General features: G+C 30.6%; 2 protein-coding genes across 2 annotated transcripts; both read left to right on the forward strand.

Annotated features, from left to right (window-relative positions):
* The first annotated feature begins 4,993 nt into the window (after positions 1-4,993).
* Positions 4,994-9,361, forward strand: LOC114391862 (cation/H(+) antiporter 19-like). The gene is made up of 3 exons (XM_028352854.1): positions 4,994-5,547; positions 6,651-7,652; positions 7,796-9,361. Exons 1-3 carry the CDS (start codon positions 5,350-5,352, stop codon positions 9,035-9,037), a joined length of 2,442 nt encoding a protein of 813 aa, XP_028208655.1. The 5' UTR covers positions 4,994-5,349; the 3' UTR covers positions 9,038-9,361.
* Positions 9,362-15,218: 5,857 nt separating this feature from the next.
* LOC114394113 (protein FATTY ACID EXPORT 2, chloroplastic-like) lies at positions 15,219-17,720 on the forward strand. Its single transcript, XM_028355688.1, has 3 exons — positions 15,219-15,710; positions 16,429-16,563; positions 17,353-17,720. Exons 1-3 carry the CDS (start codon positions 15,317-15,319, stop codon positions 17,490-17,492), a joined length of 669 nt encoding a protein of 222 aa, XP_028211489.1. The 5' UTR covers positions 15,219-15,316; the 3' UTR covers positions 17,493-17,720.
* Positions 17,721-18,230: the final 510 nt, after the last annotated feature.

The raw sequence follows: 18,230 nt of genomic DNA on the forward strand, positions 1-18,230 counted from the left end.
GTTAAGATGCTCTGATTATTATTTCGGTGCTATGTAACACTGAAAATATTTCATTCGGTTCCCAAATGATATGAAATTTATATTCAAGGTCTAATGTTTCCTTGGCAATGCATGAAATTAAACAGAAATCCTGGAAAACAAAATTAGCAATCCAGGGTCGACGACTCTAACTATCCATGGCCTAAAAAGAACTTTAAAATAGGATTTTTTAAAAAAATTAATTATAAGTTCAGAATAAATTTTGAAGTTTTTCTTCAAACTTATCATAAAATTGTATTAAATTATCAAAATTAATGTTATTTTTATTTCTAATAGAAATATTTTTTTTGTTAAATTATCATAATTTATTTAATAGGTATGTATGATTTTATTCATTTCAAATTTGAAAATGTTATTGTTACTGAAGCAGTGGTTATTGACTTATTGGAATTGTTTTGATTATTATATAGTAGAAAATAACCAAATAATTTTATGAAATTGAGTATTCAATTGGTATATCATTTTTCAGTTATTTAATTCTTTTATAATTTTTAATTTTGAAAGTTATAAAATTTAGAAACGAAAAGGAACATTTAGAATATTTGAAAAGCATATGATGTTTATGCCAGTAACTAGTAATATTTAGGTGGCTATAGTCTATACTTAAGATTCAGCAAAAAAAAAAAAAAAAAGGTTTATACTTAGGCTAGAAATTGATTTCATCATTAAGAATGAGATCATTTTTTTATGATGTAAAAATCTGGAATGACTGTACTTTTGTACTCCGAATTAAGTAATATGAGATTTTGGTGTCCCGAGTTTCAATTTTACTTGCTCTTTCCATATATTAGAATTGTGTAATTTTGATTTTTTTAAAATATTTAATAAATTTTAAATATGTGACATTAACAAATAAAGAGTGATATGCCCTGTTAATACAGGAGACAAAAATTAGGGGGGAAATATTGACAGTGGAGCTTGAAGCCTCACACATTCCTTCAACCCTAACAATATCACCATTGCTAAGCCAAAGTGTTGGTTTAATATATGAATGAAAATTATATTATATGCAACAACAAAATAATATTATATATAACTTAAGTGTGCATATATTTATTATTACTAATAAGATATTTATACTATATATAACTTAAACTTATATTTATAAATATATGAATTTATATTATTTTTTAAATTATACTAATGATATTAAAAGAATAAATTAATAAACATATAAAGTAATAACACTAAATATTAATACATATTGTATCCTTGGATCTTCATAGGGTCGAATCCAAAGGATAAGTCATTGGTCAAGCACAATGGGAGCACAACGGACTGACCACATAAAACCCAATTGACCTTAGACTGACTGTTATGGTTATATTGCATATAACCGTATCTTAATATATCTTACCTATATCCGGTTGTATCTGATTTGAATTATATTTTATCTTCATCATTTACCTAAATTACATCTTATCTTTTATCATCTATGAAAATAAGATATAATCATATGGTACCATAATTAGAGGATCCTATATAATCAGTGTTTCTGTGACATAATACACTTTTATTATAGGGAAATATCTTGGAACACATATCAATTAATAAATTAACATTTACCAAAAACAAATATAGGAGAGAGTTCAAATGTTTGTGTCACTTTGTACATATGGTGTGAACTAGGTGAAAAAATAGATAAAAAGCAAGAAAATAATATGAAAATTATTATCAAAATGATGAAAATAAAAAATAAAAAAGTGTCAAAACCAAAATTCATTATTTTTAACTTTTGATTAAAATATAATTATAGTATAAAAATTTCGATTATGTTTAACAAGACATTATGATTAACTTATAGTTTTTTTTCCAACTGAAAAATTCATTTAATTATTTGATAGACAATATGTTTTTAGTAACTTTTCAGTATTTGACGTTTTTATAAATATTAACTTATAATTTTTTATATTTTCTTTCATTTTATTCTTACTATATTTATTCATTTTTCTTGTTATTTTTTAAATAAAATAATTTTATTATTTTTCTATTATTTTATAATTTTTAACTATTTTAATAATTAATTTGATCAAATACTTATAATTTAATATGTTAATTTTTCAACTTTTACTAGTTAGTTTTATCAAATATAATCTTTATATAGTATCATTTTATATGGTGTTATTTTATGTATAACAAGTAATTGATTTTATAATAAATAGTTTAAAAGTTAGGCTTAAAATAATCTATGATAGATTGATGATATGAAAATCTTTACATTTGACATGTGAGAATTAAACTCTTAATTAAATGTTTTATCTCATTAATTAACATAATAATTTTATATTAAATATAAATATAAATGATCGAAATCCAGTTTCACTTTTAAATAAAAAGAGAAAACACGGAAAAAAAAAAGTGTATCTAGTCGAAGAATCTAGTCAACATGTTATTAATTAGCGTCTTGACGCAAGAAAGCACTACTGCAGCACTAAAAAAGGGGGCACTTTTCCCTCATACAATCGGAGTCACAAACACGTTGCAGCAATCTCTCACTCCATAGTCATAGTCACTTTTTCCCTCGTATAATCATTTTCTTTTAGCATATTGAGAAATACATCCACAATTTCACTCGTCCTTGTGTATGCATCACTGCAAGTTCTTTCATTCCTTTTATCCAAAAAAATAGGAAAAAAATAATAAATGCAGGTTCTTTCATTTGTCATTTTCTTTCATTTGTCCATAAAAGAATGTCATATATAAATATTATTACTCAAATAAAAAGAAAAATCACTAGAACAACATTTGACTCACCTAGAAATTAAAGATATAATAAAATAGTATTTTAGTAAATACAATTCCCATAATAAATGTTTTCTTATATAATTAAAATTTATACTAAAAAAAGATAAGCACCTTGAAGAAAATATTCGTAAAGGTTCTGGTTAAACAATAACTTCTAATTTATATAGAGAAATGATAGAGTAATAATATGTGAATATTTGTACAACATATATTCTTTATTGTTTCAACCTTTTGATATAACACGTGATATGACTTATTACATTCATGTTTTTCTCTCTTTGAATTTATATTACTTTTATGTATCCATGAATTACTTTTAATAATAATAATAAGTCACCAAACTAGTCCAATGCACAGCCATAAGCAAGCCTACAACCGCTAACAAATACAAAAGAATAAAAAATGCCAACACCCCAGTTTTTTTTTAATGAGTTTACTTTTTATATATTACCAACATAAAAAATATATACTATTAATTAATTAAAAATATAATATTTATTTTTAAAAAATAATTGTTATGAAATTAATAGATGCACCATATCTAATAATTTATAATTTAATAACAATCTAATAGTTTATAATTTAGTCTCTCTTGGGATAAAAAAAATTGTCACGTTGTGCATTCAAAACGTAAAAGATTAGTTGTGAGGGAGTGAGAAAAGTATTTCGAGAATTTTAAGCACTAAAAAATACAATTTTTAATTTGAGAGCTTAAAAAAGATAAATCAAAAAATTATGAGGCTAAAAAGTAAAAAATATACTTTTTTATACATGAGAACAAAAGAAAGGCAGTATCAAAAGATTTATAATAACTTAGATATCTTACTAAAAATAGAATTAATTCAAATAATTTTTTTTTTGTTCTTATCTAATTTAAACTTTGTGACCTGGAATATTCACAAATCTTATCAAATACTTAAATAATCTTTTATCCCTATGGTGTTTTATTATTTTAGTCCTTTTAAAAAAATTGGGTTTTAGTCTTTCAGAAATTTGATTTTTTTCATATAATCACAAAGTCTAACGGCACCATTACATATGATATTTTTTTATAAATTATATTTTTAAGTCTCTCATCAACGTCAGCAAATATTTTAAACATACATGAATTTTAAAACATTGTTTATAAAAAAAATTACACATAACATAAACTAAAACAAAAAAAAAATCTTGAAAAAACTAACCAAAATAATTTTTTTAAGGGACTAAAATCAAAACGTCCGTATTTTATTGGGAGCAAAGGTTATTTACTATTTAGCCTATAATAGAACTTGTAAACACCTGTATGGATCATAAATGTTTACTTTTAATTACGAGAATGCCACTATTCAAGCGTTTGAATATATTTTCCGTAAATATTTGTTCCAGTAATAATTACGTTTAGATGGAAAATTACTTTCATGCCGGGCCAATCATAATAAAAATAATGCTGAATATGATGAATTAATCAGACATTAATGCATTCCAATCTTATAACAATTTTTTTTTGTTTCATTCTTATAGTTAATTATTTTTGCTTAAAATTATGTAAGCTATCCAAATCATGCATCCACGTATTTACCGATTCTAATGGATTTTTACAACTTGACCTTAATAATACATGGAAAAAAAATGAATGCCATTTATTAATATGTAAAAAAGTCAAGTGTTATTCCTCAAAAAAAAGTAAAGTGTTGGAATTATTTTAAGAAATAATTTAATTAAAATAAACTAATAATAAATTATAAAAAAAAATATTTGTCAACCAATTATAAATAATCTATGATAAATTTAGACTTAAATACAATTTTAATTTCTCTTATTTTATTCAATTAAGTCAATTAATAATTTTGGTCTTCTATTTTAAAAAAAATCACCATTTTGGTTCCAATTACATAAAATTGACACATGAGCACTTTACACATTGTTCTTGTCGTCGTTCTCGTGATAATAATACTAAAAATAAAGTAAGGCTTGTTGGTAGTGGTGGAAATGACATATGATGAAGAGCGGAAAGTGTACACGTTTTGGTGAGATAGAAAACCACCAAAGCAATAGATAGCGATAATAAGATGAGGTCAGAAAAAAAAGAGACTCGAGAGAGGGAGATCTTATCACAAATCATAAAATTAAACAAATATAGGAAGGGACGTAATGGATAATCTTGTATTTTAATTTTAGATTTTCAGTTGATTAATTAACTAGTTCATTCGGTACGGTCAACTAAGAATTGTTAAAAAATCTAGGAATGGAATGCTATCTAACAAATTAACTAAGTTGTTATAGTATTGAAAGAAGTTTTTCTCCTATAAAAAAGTGAAAGTGTGATCTCACCACAAATAAGTGCGCCTATGTAGTGGTAATTAGTTATAGAAAGTTACAGAGGCGTGCTATATATAGAACATAACAGGATAGAAGTGGAGGATCTATCCCTTTCGTCGAACAACACATAGGCACGCACGCGCGCACATCACTTCTTCTTCACTTTGATGAGTTTCTGAAAACTGAAAATCAAACCAAACCAACATTGTTTTTAAAATCAAGTTATTGTTTGGTATCGTGTGAGAGAAACGCACGCACGCACGCATGATGGCGACGAGTAACAACGCGTCATGCCCAGCACCCATGAAGGCAACGTCGAATGGGGCGTTCCAACATGAGAACCCGCTCGATTATGCGCTTCCTCTGTTAATCCTCCAGATTTGTTTGGTCGTCTTTTTTACTAGATTTATTGCATTCCTCTGCAGACCCCTCAGACAACCCCGAGTCATTGCTGAGATCATTGTAAGTTCTTTTCCCTTTTCTCATTATTTATTTATTTATCATTCTTTATAGCTTTTTCATCATTAGCAAATAAGTTGCCCTTTCCAGCAATGGTTGCTGATGTATTTTTGCACTCATCATTCTTTTTAATGCTGGGTCTGAGAACACCCACGGCTGTTTCCATCTTAGAGACTAATCTTCGATTACGTGATTTGTATTGATCCAAATTTTTTGTACACAGGATAATAAGAATTAATTACTATTTTTCCCTAAATAGATTTTTTTAGCAAATGAGTCTTATTATACTATTGCGTCAACCTTTGCGTTGACACTCATCATTTTATTATTATTATTATCATCAAACTTGACTCAACCTTATTTTCTTCCCATAAATAAATTTGGGATTAACTTATTAAGATATGGAATGATAAATATGAAAATAAGGGCCTCCGCTTCGTAAGATTTGTTCTTACTAAACCAAGATAAAAAACATTAAGAATAAGAAATAGAACCATTTAATTTGATTGGTTCTCAATAAGCACAAGATGATCATCTTAGGGATCTTTATGTTATTTTAAGGAATAAATTACACCAACTCTCTATATAAACAATTATATTGCACACAATTCCATGTCTTTCTATCCTTTACAAAAATACATAGTGTAAATGTGTAATTTTTTAAAATAATTGAAGAAATTAGTATAATATATAAAGAGCATAACAATATTTTCTGAACAATTAAAGAAGTTAACGTAGAGATAAAAAAAAATAGGATATCTGAAAAAATGGTCATGAATATTAGTGTAAATAAAGAAGTGAGAGAAAATCGATAATGTGATAATTGATGTTGTGTGGTATTCGATTTCCAGTGATTGTCTATGTAAAAACCATGCATTAAGAGTGGTCAATTTCTTAATCTGTGTAACCTGAGAATTATTCTGAGTTTAGGTTGGAAGTACCTTGACCATCAAAAATAAATAAATAGTTGATATGGTGGAAAATAAATATAGAGATGGGAAGGGAAAAATGTGGTCAAAGTGGATACGAAGAAAAGTTTGGTATATATATGAATAATTGAATTGAATACAACCACTCATTGGATTTGTTGTTATTAAAAAATGCAGGGAGGAATACTACTTGGGCCATCTGCAATTGGACGAAATGAGAAGTTTCTGAACACGGTTTTCCCAAAGAAAAGCATAACGGTTCTTGACACACTAGGCAACATTGGTCTTTTGTTTTTCTTGTTTCTAGTTGGTCTTGAGCTTGACATGCGTGCGATTCGTCGTACTGGTCACAAGGCCTTAGGCATTGCCCTTTGTGGAATCACTGTGCCTTTTGTTCTTGGCATTGGCACTTCTTTTGCTCTTAGAGCCACCGTGTCCAAAGGTGCTGAGCCAGTTTCCTTTCTTGTCTTCATGGGTGTTGCACTCTCAATCACTGCCTTCCCTGTCCTTGCAAGGATCCTAGCTGAGCTCAAACTCCTCACCACTGATGTTGGTCGCATAGCAATGTCTGCTGCAGCTGTCAATGATGTTGCAGCCTGGATTCTTCTTGCACTTGCCATAGCCATTTCTGGTTCTAATGGATCCCCCTTAGTTCCTCTCTGGGTCTTGCTCTCTGGTGTTGCTTTTGTTCTCTTTGCTGTATTTGCCATTAGGCCATTGCTTGTAGCTATGGCTAACCGTTCCCCCGAGGGTGAGCCAGTGAAGGAGGTTTACATATGCATCACATTGACACTGGTTTTGGCTTGTAGCTTTGTCACTGATACTATTGGAATCCATGCCCTCTTTGGGGCTTTTGTGCTTGGTACCATTATGCCCAAAGATGGTTCCTTTTCTGGGGTGTTGATTGAGAAGATAGAAGACTTGGTGTCTGGCCTTTTCCTGCCACTGTTTTTTGTGTCTAGTGGCTTGAAGACTAATGTGGCAAGTATTAGTGGAGGACTTTCTTGGGCAATGTTGGTGCTTGTTATATTCAATGCTTGCTTTGGGAAGATTGTTGGCACAATCGTTGTGTCGTTAATCTGCAAGGTGCCTTCTCATGAAGCCGTGGCACTTGGATTTCTTATGAACACAAAGGGCTTGGTAGAACTCATCGTTCTCAACATAGGGAAGGACCGTAAGGTATATATAATATATCCATTCATCATAACAAACACTGATTTTCCTTGGCTCACACACACATGTCTTTTAATTGTTGACATAATTTATAAAAGACTTGTACTTCATTGTTATATTTGATTGTGAATCTTCTTCTTGCAATGCAGGTGTTGAATGACCAAGCATTTGCCATTTGTGTTCTCATGGCATTGTTTACCACCTTCATCACCACCCCAATAGTAATGGCTGTTTATAAACCAGCTCGCAGAGGAGCACCTTACAAACACAAAACAATTCAGCGCAGAGATCCTGACACTGAGCTTCGAATGCTAATTTGCTTCCACACCTCCCGCAACATCCCCACGTTAATCAATCTCATAGAGTCTTCCCGCGGAATTCGAAAGAGAGGAAAGCTTTGCATATATGCAATGCACCTGGTGGAACTCTCAGAGCGATCTTCAGCAATCACAATGGTTCACAAGGCACGTAGGAATGGCATGCCCTTTTGGAACAAGAAACAGGATGACAAAGATCAAATGATCATTGCTTTTCAGGCTTATGAGAAACTAAGCAGTGTCAATGTGCGCCCCATGACAGCCATCTCTGCTCTCAATAGCATCCATGAGGATATTTGTACTAGTGCCCACCGAAAATGTGCAGCCATGATTATCCTTCCATTCCACAAACATCAACGTGTGGATGGATCAATGGAGTCACTAGGACATTCATTCCATGTGATGAATCAGCTTGTGCTAAGCCATGCTCCTTGCTCAGTGGGTATTTTGGTTGATCGAGGTTTTGGAGGGACAAGCCAAGTCCCAGCTAGTGATGTGTCTTATAAGGTTGTTGTGCCCTTCTTTGGAGGACGTGATGATCGTGAAGCACTTTGTTATGGTATGAGAATGGCTGAGCACCCGGGGATTTTGCTCAATGTGGTTAAGTTTATGCCTCCACCTGGGACATCATTGGCCTTTGGTGCTAAATTGGTTGGGGTGTCATCAAACAAGGACAAGAAAGCATTCGAAGTGGTTGGTGGCAATTATTATGATGATAAACAACAAGATGATCAATTGTGGAGTGAGTTTTTAAGTGCATGCAACAACAACAACCAAGAGTCAATGAAGCATGAGCAAAAACTGGTGGCAAGCAAAGGTGATATTGAAGCAGCATTAAAGGAAATGAATAGGAGCAATCTAATATTGGTTGGTAGAATGCCATCAGTAGCACCTTTGATTAGCAGAAGTGATTGTCCAGAACTTGGACCTGTTGGAAGCTACATGGCTTCTTCAGATTTCTCCAATGTTACATCAGTTATGGTAATTCAGCAATATAATCCTTCAACTGACATTCATCCACTAGTTATGGAGGAATCTGATTACCCAGATATGCCAGACACACCAACGAGTTAATGTTGCTTTAAAGCTGGAGGAGTTGTCTACTGGTTATAACTTACAAATGAGTTGGATGCTCATCAGAATTTAGTCCTTGTGCGAAAAAATTATAGGCATAGATTTCATCTAAGTGCATATCCTTTTAGATGAATGATTTTTGGATGTTTTATGTTAGCAAGACTAGCAGAAACATTTATAAGAGTATTTGACAAGGGAAAAAAATCGTACATGGTATCATAATTCTTGAAAGATAGGACTCTTGGTGATTATTCATGATTCACGGTATCATAATTCTTGTGAATAAACAAAACTTATTTATTTAACTATAAATATTTTTGAGAATGTATATGCATATTTTGGGAATGAAAATATTTTATGTTTGATTTTAATAGAATCTTTGTAGATATATTATTTTTTCAGAAATACTTTTTTTAGCGAAATAAATTTATTATATACACTTCTTTACTTATATTGCCAAAAAAAATCAGGGATGCTAATATATTCGTTGGTAGAATCAGACTACCCAGATATGCCAGTCAGACAAGCCAAGGAGTTGATGCGGATTAAAGATGGACTTGTGGATTGGTTATTGGTTATAACTTACAAACGAGCTTGATGCTCACAATTGACCACTTTTGCAGAAAAATTATAGCCACAGATTTCATACAAGTGCATATTCTTTTAGATGAATGATACCTTTTACGGTAGCAAGAGTAGCAGAATCATTTTGGAGTCTTTGGTTGGAGAAATTCTTTTCATACAATTTGTGAATCATGGTTCGTGAAAATTTCAGAGTTTTGAAAATCATGAATCATGGATAACATAATTGTTTTGAATGATTAAAATCTATTTAGTTTGTTACAAATATTTTTCAGAATGTTTATATATGTCGTTATGGGGAATAATTTGATAGTTGGTTTTCTTTCTTTCTGAATTTGATGTTTGATATTAATAAAACTTTTTCATATATGTATCTTTTGAGTTATTAGATATTTCTTTACTTAAATCTTATCATAAAATAAGTTTTAAATATATTTTTAGTTTCGATAAAACGAGCGCATTTTAATTTTGGTCTTTTTGAATTATTTTTTTGATTTTTAATATTTTAAAATTTAAAATCACTATTTTTTTTTGTTCTTGTAAAATGAATGAATTTTAAATTGGTCTTTCTAAAATATTTTTCTTAGATTTTCTTCCATTCAAAGTCTAAACTTATTATTTTATTTTCATCCAGTCAAAACTTTGCTTCATTTTAAGCTAGAAAAACATAATTCTTTTTAAGATTTTAAAAATAAAATTTTAAAACGTCACATGTTAATATGGTACCATAAATACGAGTGGATGCCGCTTGAAATGGTCATTTTACATTTTATTAAACACAAAAAACAATTAAAAAAATTAGTGGTGACATCCTGACAATTTAAAATAATTTTACATCGTTATCCAGTTACAAATCATTGTTGGTAGAAATTTTAAGATAATTTTGTAAAAAATCAACAAACTTATGAGTTGTGATTCGATAAAATTGTAAAATTAATTTACATGATTAGTGCATATAATTTTATTTTATTTTTACAAAGACCAAAATCAAAACTAACTCATTTATAGGAATTAAAAACACATTTAAATCTATAAAAATATTAATTATATCTTTGGTTCTTAAAATGATAGTTAATTAAAAAAATTTAAGGAAATAAATTTATTATAAATATAAACAAAATTTTATTTATATATAATACGTTTACACTATACAACATTTTAAACATTTCAATTGAAGTGACAATCATTAAATTTAATTTTATATAATTTTTTTAGAGTAAATAACTATTTTAGTCCTTAAAGTGTAAATCTCTAATAAATTAATCTTTAAAAAATGAAAATTTTGAATTTAATTTCAAAATGTGAAAAAATGACAACAAATTAATCATGTTATAAGTCTCATTCATTAACCTTAACATTTGTGCCTATGTAACACTTCTAATTCTGATGTATTGCCAATGAAATATAATGTGAGTAATACTCAACGTGATTAAAATGTCATTGAAAAGTTTTGATTTGTATTACTTAGGTAACACACAAACATGTGTCTCATTTGTTACCTTTATCCATTGATCTCTTTTGTCATTTTCTTTTCCAACCTTTTGTGAGTGACACTTAGAATGTCTAATGATCTCCATAGCCAGTATAACAAAGCATTTTTATTGCATTATTTGAAGATAAAGCCCAACCCTTGATGTTCTACACTACTTAGTAATGTAAATCAACAAATAAACTTCTGCCCATTTATTTGAGTTACGAATTTGCAACTCATTATGTAATAACATTTTATAATAATTTCATTCTTGTGTTATAAACTTTTTTGAGTTATATCATCCTTAAACCAACGGTTACATTACCATTTCATTCAATGTTACTAATTTCTTACATCATCCCTAAACTAGCCACAACATGAAATAAAATATCAACATATAAAATAATGAAAAAATTGAGTATTTTATGATCTTCACTTCATTGTGCAAAACATCAATCTTCATCCCGAGCTCTTCCATCCACATAACAGAAAACATAGCAACTCCAAACAAAGTTCAGGACAAAAATTGAAACAATATTTGGCAATGGACAAGTATAGAACAAATTTATAAATTTCAAATGCAATTTTTTACCTTGCCATTAATTATGATGAAACTACAATTTATAAATTCATTGTACATGAATATATCTCGAGATATTGTCAAATTATATAAGACAAAAGACTTGTTTACATCAATATAATTAAGGAACAACTTAAACCAATGACACGCAAGACAAGATCAATAACAACTTGATAAGTTTCAACCCATTTCACTCTCTCCCTAATATTAGCTCCCGACTAAGATGAATATCTCCATAACTTCAATTCAAAATGTGTAACAACAAAATAGCCTATAAGTAGCGCCTTAACCTGATAATTGTATAAAGGTATGTAAGACACATAAATTAAACTACAAACACAATGTCTATATTTAAAAGAAAAAAAAATAAAGATACTAAATAACACGTACTAACTCCAATCATGCAAGTTTCACTAACTTGTACTTTTAAATATATTTAAAAAAAACAATCACATTTAAAATTTTAGTGTGAAATCTCAAAGGAAATCCTAATTGGAATATTCACACAAAACTATAGTTATTTTTCTTACATAGTTTTTCATTCAAATTGTCTTCGGTTATCCTAAGCAAGTTATAAAACTAAAGATACGAGGTTGAATCTCTTGCCTTTTTCATTGATTTGGATAGAAATATATACAAGATAATGTGCACACTAGTAATTCCTATAATTATTTTAGGCCATAATTACAATGATTACAAATAAATATAAACATATCAAGGGCTTTAAAACTAAAGGATTTGGTGTTGTTAACAACAATATTACAATTGCATAATTATCACCAAAATCACTTAAATATGCTACAATCATCCATGGGCAAATATAGTCAGTTAACTCATTGACAGGTGCACCAATTTGTCCAAGTAATATTCTAAAACGGTAAGATCGAGTATCGTTTCCGCAAGAATTTTCTTTGTACTCGAGATAGTGTATACCCAATTTGTGTGCAATTAATGAATGAATTTAAGAAATGCGATTTGAGTCATTTTGTTTGTAAATTAAATATTTATATGATTTTAGACTAAGGTTGAGCAAAGAAAACAAACACTAGGAATGGCGAAGAAATGTGAATGCAATAGTTGATTATGTTGGGGGCTTCCTACCGAAACTTCTTTTGATGTAAGATAATTAATTTGTCTTTATTTAATAGTACTCTAGTTATCACCTACATCTATTAAAGTATTCTAACTGTGATTCCTCACATGAGAGAGCCTAATTCCCTTAGTTCCTTTCTTGATCCTTCAAGAACTAAACTAGTTGAACTACATGACTAATAGAGATGTATAAACGGGCTAAATCACCTCACACTATCCTTAGCAATGAAGCATTTTAGATGTTCTTTCTAGTACTAAGGATTAACCACATTTTCCAATGCCTAAATCCTAGCATAGCATATAAATGGGTGATCAAACCAAATACATGGAAATAAGCACATAAAGAGACAATGAAACTAGTAATAATATTAAATAGATAGTGAGCGTCATTACATCAAGAAAGTTTGGTGGAAAGCTCTTAAACAATGGGTTGTTTAGCCCCTCGTAGTCATGAAGGGCTTAACTATATAAAAAGAGTGTATGAAGGGACAAAGAATGAAGATGAATTAGTGGAAGAGGAGTGGCTCCCAATGACTGTCTTCTTCTTATTCCTCAAGCTCTAAGGCTTTGTCCTGTCTCCATACGAACATCCCCTTTTTCTTCTCTTTTTTTTCATTTAAAAATTCATTTTGCGTTGAGCGTGTCTACGCGCTAAGCGCGCAACATGCGCTAAGCACCCCTTCGCATGACTTCAGATTCTCCAAGTTGCTTCTTTGCGCTAAACGGAGACCTTTCCGCTAAGCGACAACAACTCGCTAAGCGAACCTGGGGCGCTAAGCGCGAATCCTCGTGCTTCAACTTCTCTTCTTATCCCTTGCTCATGTTTCTACAGAATAAAAACTATCGAAATAGTATAAATTAGCAATTTAAGGCATCTACTACACAAAAATCCTGAGGATGCCAAAATTCCAATGATTCACACAAAAAGAAGTAATAAAATAGAAGAATATTGCTAATTTTTATATGTTTTAATTACATAATCTACTTATGCACATCAGTTATCATAGTCCAATTAAGTGTAATTATAAAAAACTATTAATATTTTCCCCAAATACAATTAAGTCAAACTTCTTGCATCATTTTTTGACACAAAAAGAAAAATTATCTATGCATTATGAAAGGGATACTACATGACAGACTAAGGAATCAAATCATGTATATCATGCATTCTACATATAATTTTACATTGATTTTTCATTATGCATATCAAATAATAATAAAACAAAGAAAAAGGTTAGAAAACATTACATAAATGAATTCTTCTAGTATGTTATTGTCCTTCATCTTTACTTGGTTAATTTCTTCAAGTCCCCAGGAAGTGACAACAAACTCTCTCTATACATAACACATTTTGGTACATCATATATACTACACCCTTCGTTTTTGTGACGCTGAAGAAGTGTTCCTTTGTCATTAAGTCTCATTGATATTTCACAACTATCACATACCAAAATTTCACTATTTTTGGTTAAGCATATTGGGAAAAGTGGAGAAGAACAATTAGTATAGCAACTAATAATTTAGTCCAAGATGGTTGCACTTTTTACTCTTTCATCATCCAAACTTTAGTCCCATGAGTCACGTAAGCCGACAAACAGATACACAAACATCTTTTCCATCACATCAAATGAAATAATCACATAAATAAATCCTTTACAAGAACCCACAACATATACCTTATTTGTGATAGGGATGGGGTGATAGATTTGGAAAGTTAAAGATTAATTTCGCATAATCATCATAAGAAGTCGATGGATGGGTACAATAGCTAGGTCAAAATGCAATTTAGCAATTGAGGATCATAAATAAGAAAAAACCAAGACTTACACATATTTGAAACGTAATAGAGATTTTTTATGACAATTTCAACAAAATTTCTTCTATTAACTAATCAAGGAAGGTTTGAGACAGGTTTATCATAATCTCTGTTATCTTCGCCAAGAATGAGGAATAGAGGGAGTATTGTTCGAACAAAAATTTAAAATAGGAAGAAGAATTTAGGGAACAAAAGATTAAAATTATTGATAAAGGAAACTTTTTTTACAAAATAAACGGATATTTGTACATACATTATTTAATCTTCTTTTATTCATTAATTAAATTTTTAAGTAACCAATAAAATGTAATTACTTGTTTGAATTGTTTTGTTTTATATTTTTTAATGAATATTTTTGAATCTTCTTATTAATCCTCTTACTTACTTTGTGTTTTAAATATTAAATATATTCTTTTATAAAGAAGTAAGAAAATCTATAAGAAAAAGTAGTAAAAAAATATAATAATATTATTTTTTATACTACTCCGCAGAAATATCTTGAGTATCAAAAAATAATACATGATTTTTGTAAAAGATATTGGTCTCTTAGATGATAGAAAGAGTTAGAAACAAAAGTATGATTGGAAAACTCAAAATAACTAGTTGTTTATTATGATGTACTCCGTAGTAATTTTTTGATCATTAACCAACCGTCAAGTTATTATTAATTACTAATTAAGAAAGTGTGAGAGAATGAATTGTTGAAAGAAATCGAAAGAAGGGAGGAGAAGGGTGTCAATGGCAGAGTGTTTGGGTGTTTCAGTTTCAACTCTTGGCTCATTCTCTCTTAGTAGGCCCACAATCTTTTATCGATCTCCCATTAATATCTCTCTCTTTGCCTCTCAATCTCATTTCCCTGCTGCTGCATTTGGTTATTTGACACCTTCCAACCCACACCTGTACGCCGCTGTCTCCTCCGACTCCAAGGCCGCTACTTCGCTAGACCTAACTCAACCCGATCTCGATAATAGCGGCGGCGGTGCTAACGGAAACGCTAACGGCGGCGGCGGTGGTGGAGGAGGCGGAGGAGGTGATGATAGCAAGGGCGAGGAAGGATCGGACGGTGACAAGAGGAAAATGGCTCTGTTGATGTCTCAGAAATTCACTCTAGCTTATGCTGCACTCGTCGGAGGTACCTCTCTCTCTCTCTCTCTCTCTCTCTCTCACTCACTTAAGTACTGTTACAAGATTAATTGTTACTAAACCCTTGATTCTGATTCTCTTTCCTAACTATTTCAATTCAACTAAAAGCATTTTGGATGTATAGAATTTCCTCGACAATGTGTTTGATTCGTTGGAATTTCAGATGTTAATTAGGTTACTTTAATCTCTATTATTTGAGTTACATCTTTTGCTGCAATTTTTCACGAATTGTAGGGTAAGGAAGCGCGCTTCAAAATTAGTAGCAATGTCGTGTCTGACATGCGAATGTGTCTGAAACTATAATTTTTTTGGACTTCTATACCAATACCGATGATAATATTAGTAATTAGTAATAGTTAGATAAATTGTATAACATTATATTATGCTTACTAGGACATTTTCTTTTGTATAATGTGCTCATGCTTAATTTTATACCTTGTAATTTGGGTCTTAGTTGTGTCGTGCCTTATGATTTTTAGAATTTACTGTATTCTCGTGTATCCTGTGTGGCCATGTCATATTAGTGCTTTCTAGTTATAGGGTCCTGCACAAGGTAGAAAGTGATTTTTAGAGTATTGGTCACGTATTTAGGTTGTTTACAGTATAATATGTCCAATGGATTGGTCTATGATTTTTCATTGTCTTCTTTATTTTTTTGCCTTCCCTTGTGACCTCTGCATAACGATCTTTTTTATGGTTTTTGGCAGTGGGTGGTGTAATGGGTTATCTAAAGAGTGGCAGCAACAAGTCACTTTTGGCTGGGGGTTTGTCTGCATCACTGCTGTATTTTGTTTATACTGAGCTACCAGGAAGGCCTGTTTTTGCTTCATCTGTTGGCCTTGGTAAGTGAATAGTTTGTCAGCATATCTGACTGACTTATTGGTTAAACGTAAAAGCCCATCTTAGGAAACTGCTTCTCATCTGATAATAGAAAGGATGCATTTCTTTTTGTGCTTTATTTTCATAATGCCATAGAAAATTCTTTGAGATGGATACATTCCTTTCTGTGCTTTATTTTTACAATCCTAAGGAATTTTCTCTGTATAAAAAAAGGTAATTTCTTTAAGAAGAATGCATTAGTACTTATGAAAATAATTATTGTGTATATATTCTTGAACTTCCACAAAGTAAGACCATAAGAGAGTAGATTAGTAAAAGTCACCACTTTCGATTCTCAAGAGTGAGGACCCAAATTTAATATATAAGGCTTTATTGTTTGGTTATCCCAGAATTCTGAACTCTCTCTTAAGATTAAAATCTAAATTAATTTCTTATTCAAGCATATAAGATTTTATAGAACCTACCAAAAAACAAAACGAAAATAGTGTTGTAAGTTGTTCAACTGATCATGGAAGAGACCAGGATGTACTCTTGCATAATTATAGTCAGAAATTGTGGTTTGCATTTCAGGATTTATGCTTTAAAGTTGATTATCACCTAATCAATGTTTGATAAGCCTGACAATTTTAGAACTCTAGTTCAGAGTTCTTTAGGTTTGAGTACCTGAGTTTGTTTTTGAAATAGATATACATTTATGAGTTTCCAGTGTTGAGCTTATTAGTTAAGTTTATGCACTATCCTCTGCTCTCACGTCTGATATTGTTTTCGTTTGCTTTACTCCCCACATATAGGCATATCTGCTGCACTTCTTGGGGTGATGGGTTCTCGTTTCAAGAAATCCGGGAAGGTCTTTCCAGCAGGTGTTGTGTCACTTGTGTCCCTCATAATGACTGGTGGTTACTTGCATGGAATTATGCGTAGTGCGCACTAAGTAACGAAGGTGGATTGTAGGATAGTATATTGTAAACTTCGCTGAATGCAATCTCTTCCTGCTGTTGTGAAGCTTGTGTTTTTGTCCTGTAGACCCTTGATGCTTATGTTGATCATACATGTGGACTTTTGTTGTTAAATAAGGACATCGGAGTTTGAAGTTGGTTTGGCCATCGTTTACAGGCATGATTGTTATGCAATGTTCTGCGCAAGTCGTATTTGAGGAGTTGCAATTGTTTTTAATTTTTCAGTATGCAGGGAAAGAGTGAGAGAGAAATATAACTGAAACCCGGACCCATAATATTTAAATTGGTGGAACCCCGATGCTTTTTATTTATTTATTTTACTTTTTGGTTTATTTCTCTCTCACTGCATTTGCAAAGCTTAATGTTGTTAAATATGAAATGGGTAAAACTTTATGCCAAGATAACACTAGTATTTGAATACGGAATCTTTATTGCAAAATTACGAAAGATCTGGAGACCGGTTCTTCGTATTATGTTTTATTATGTTTTAACTAAAGAACTAACTGGGCTACGAGCTGTGACATGATTGTTTCAGACTTCCAGTCCGAGAGGAATGGAGAAAGATGTTATTTAAGACGAAATAAGGGGCTGCTATTCACACACCCCTTAGAATTTTTTTGAAAATTTGTTTTACAGTATGATTGATTACGCAATGAATATTGGTTAATAATTTATTTTGAAAAAATAAAAAATTCAATCTTTTATTAGAATAG

This window comes from Glycine soja, chromosome 17, assembly GCF_004193775.1.
Source record: "Glycine soja cultivar W05 chromosome 17, ASM419377v2, whole genome shotgun sequence".
NCBI lineage: Eukaryota > Viridiplantae > Streptophyta > Magnoliopsida > Fabales > Fabaceae > Glycine > Glycine soja.

What these genes read in the sequence shown, in the direction of transcription:
- LOC114391862 (XM_028352854.1), top strand. Translation starts at nt 5,350, where the DNA reads ATGATGGCGACGAGTAACAACGCGTCATGCCCAGCACCCATGAAGGCA. An exon ending in GAGTCATTGCTGAGATCATT is followed by an intron (nt 5,548 to 6,650) that starts GTAAGTTCTTTT and finishes TAAAAAATGCAG; the next exon opens with GGAGGAATACTACTTGGGCC. An exon ending in ACATAGGGAAGGACCGTAAG is followed by an intron (nt 7,653 to 7,795) that starts GTATATATAATA and finishes CTTGCAATGCAG; the next exon opens with GTGTTGAATGACCAAGCATT.
- LOC114394113 (XM_028355688.1), top strand. Translation starts at nt 15,317, where the DNA reads ATGGCAGAGTGTTTGGGTGTTTCAGTTTCAACTCTTGGCTCATTCTCT. An exon ending in TTATGCTGCACTCGTCGGAG is followed by an intron (nt 15,711 to 16,428) that starts GTACCTCTCTCT and finishes GGTTTTTGGCAG; the next exon opens with TGGGTGGTGTAATGGGTTAT. An exon ending in TGCTTCATCTGTTGGCCTTG is followed by an intron (nt 16,564 to 17,352) that starts GTAAGTGAATAG and finishes CCCCACATATAG; the next exon opens with GCATATCTGCTGCACTTCTT.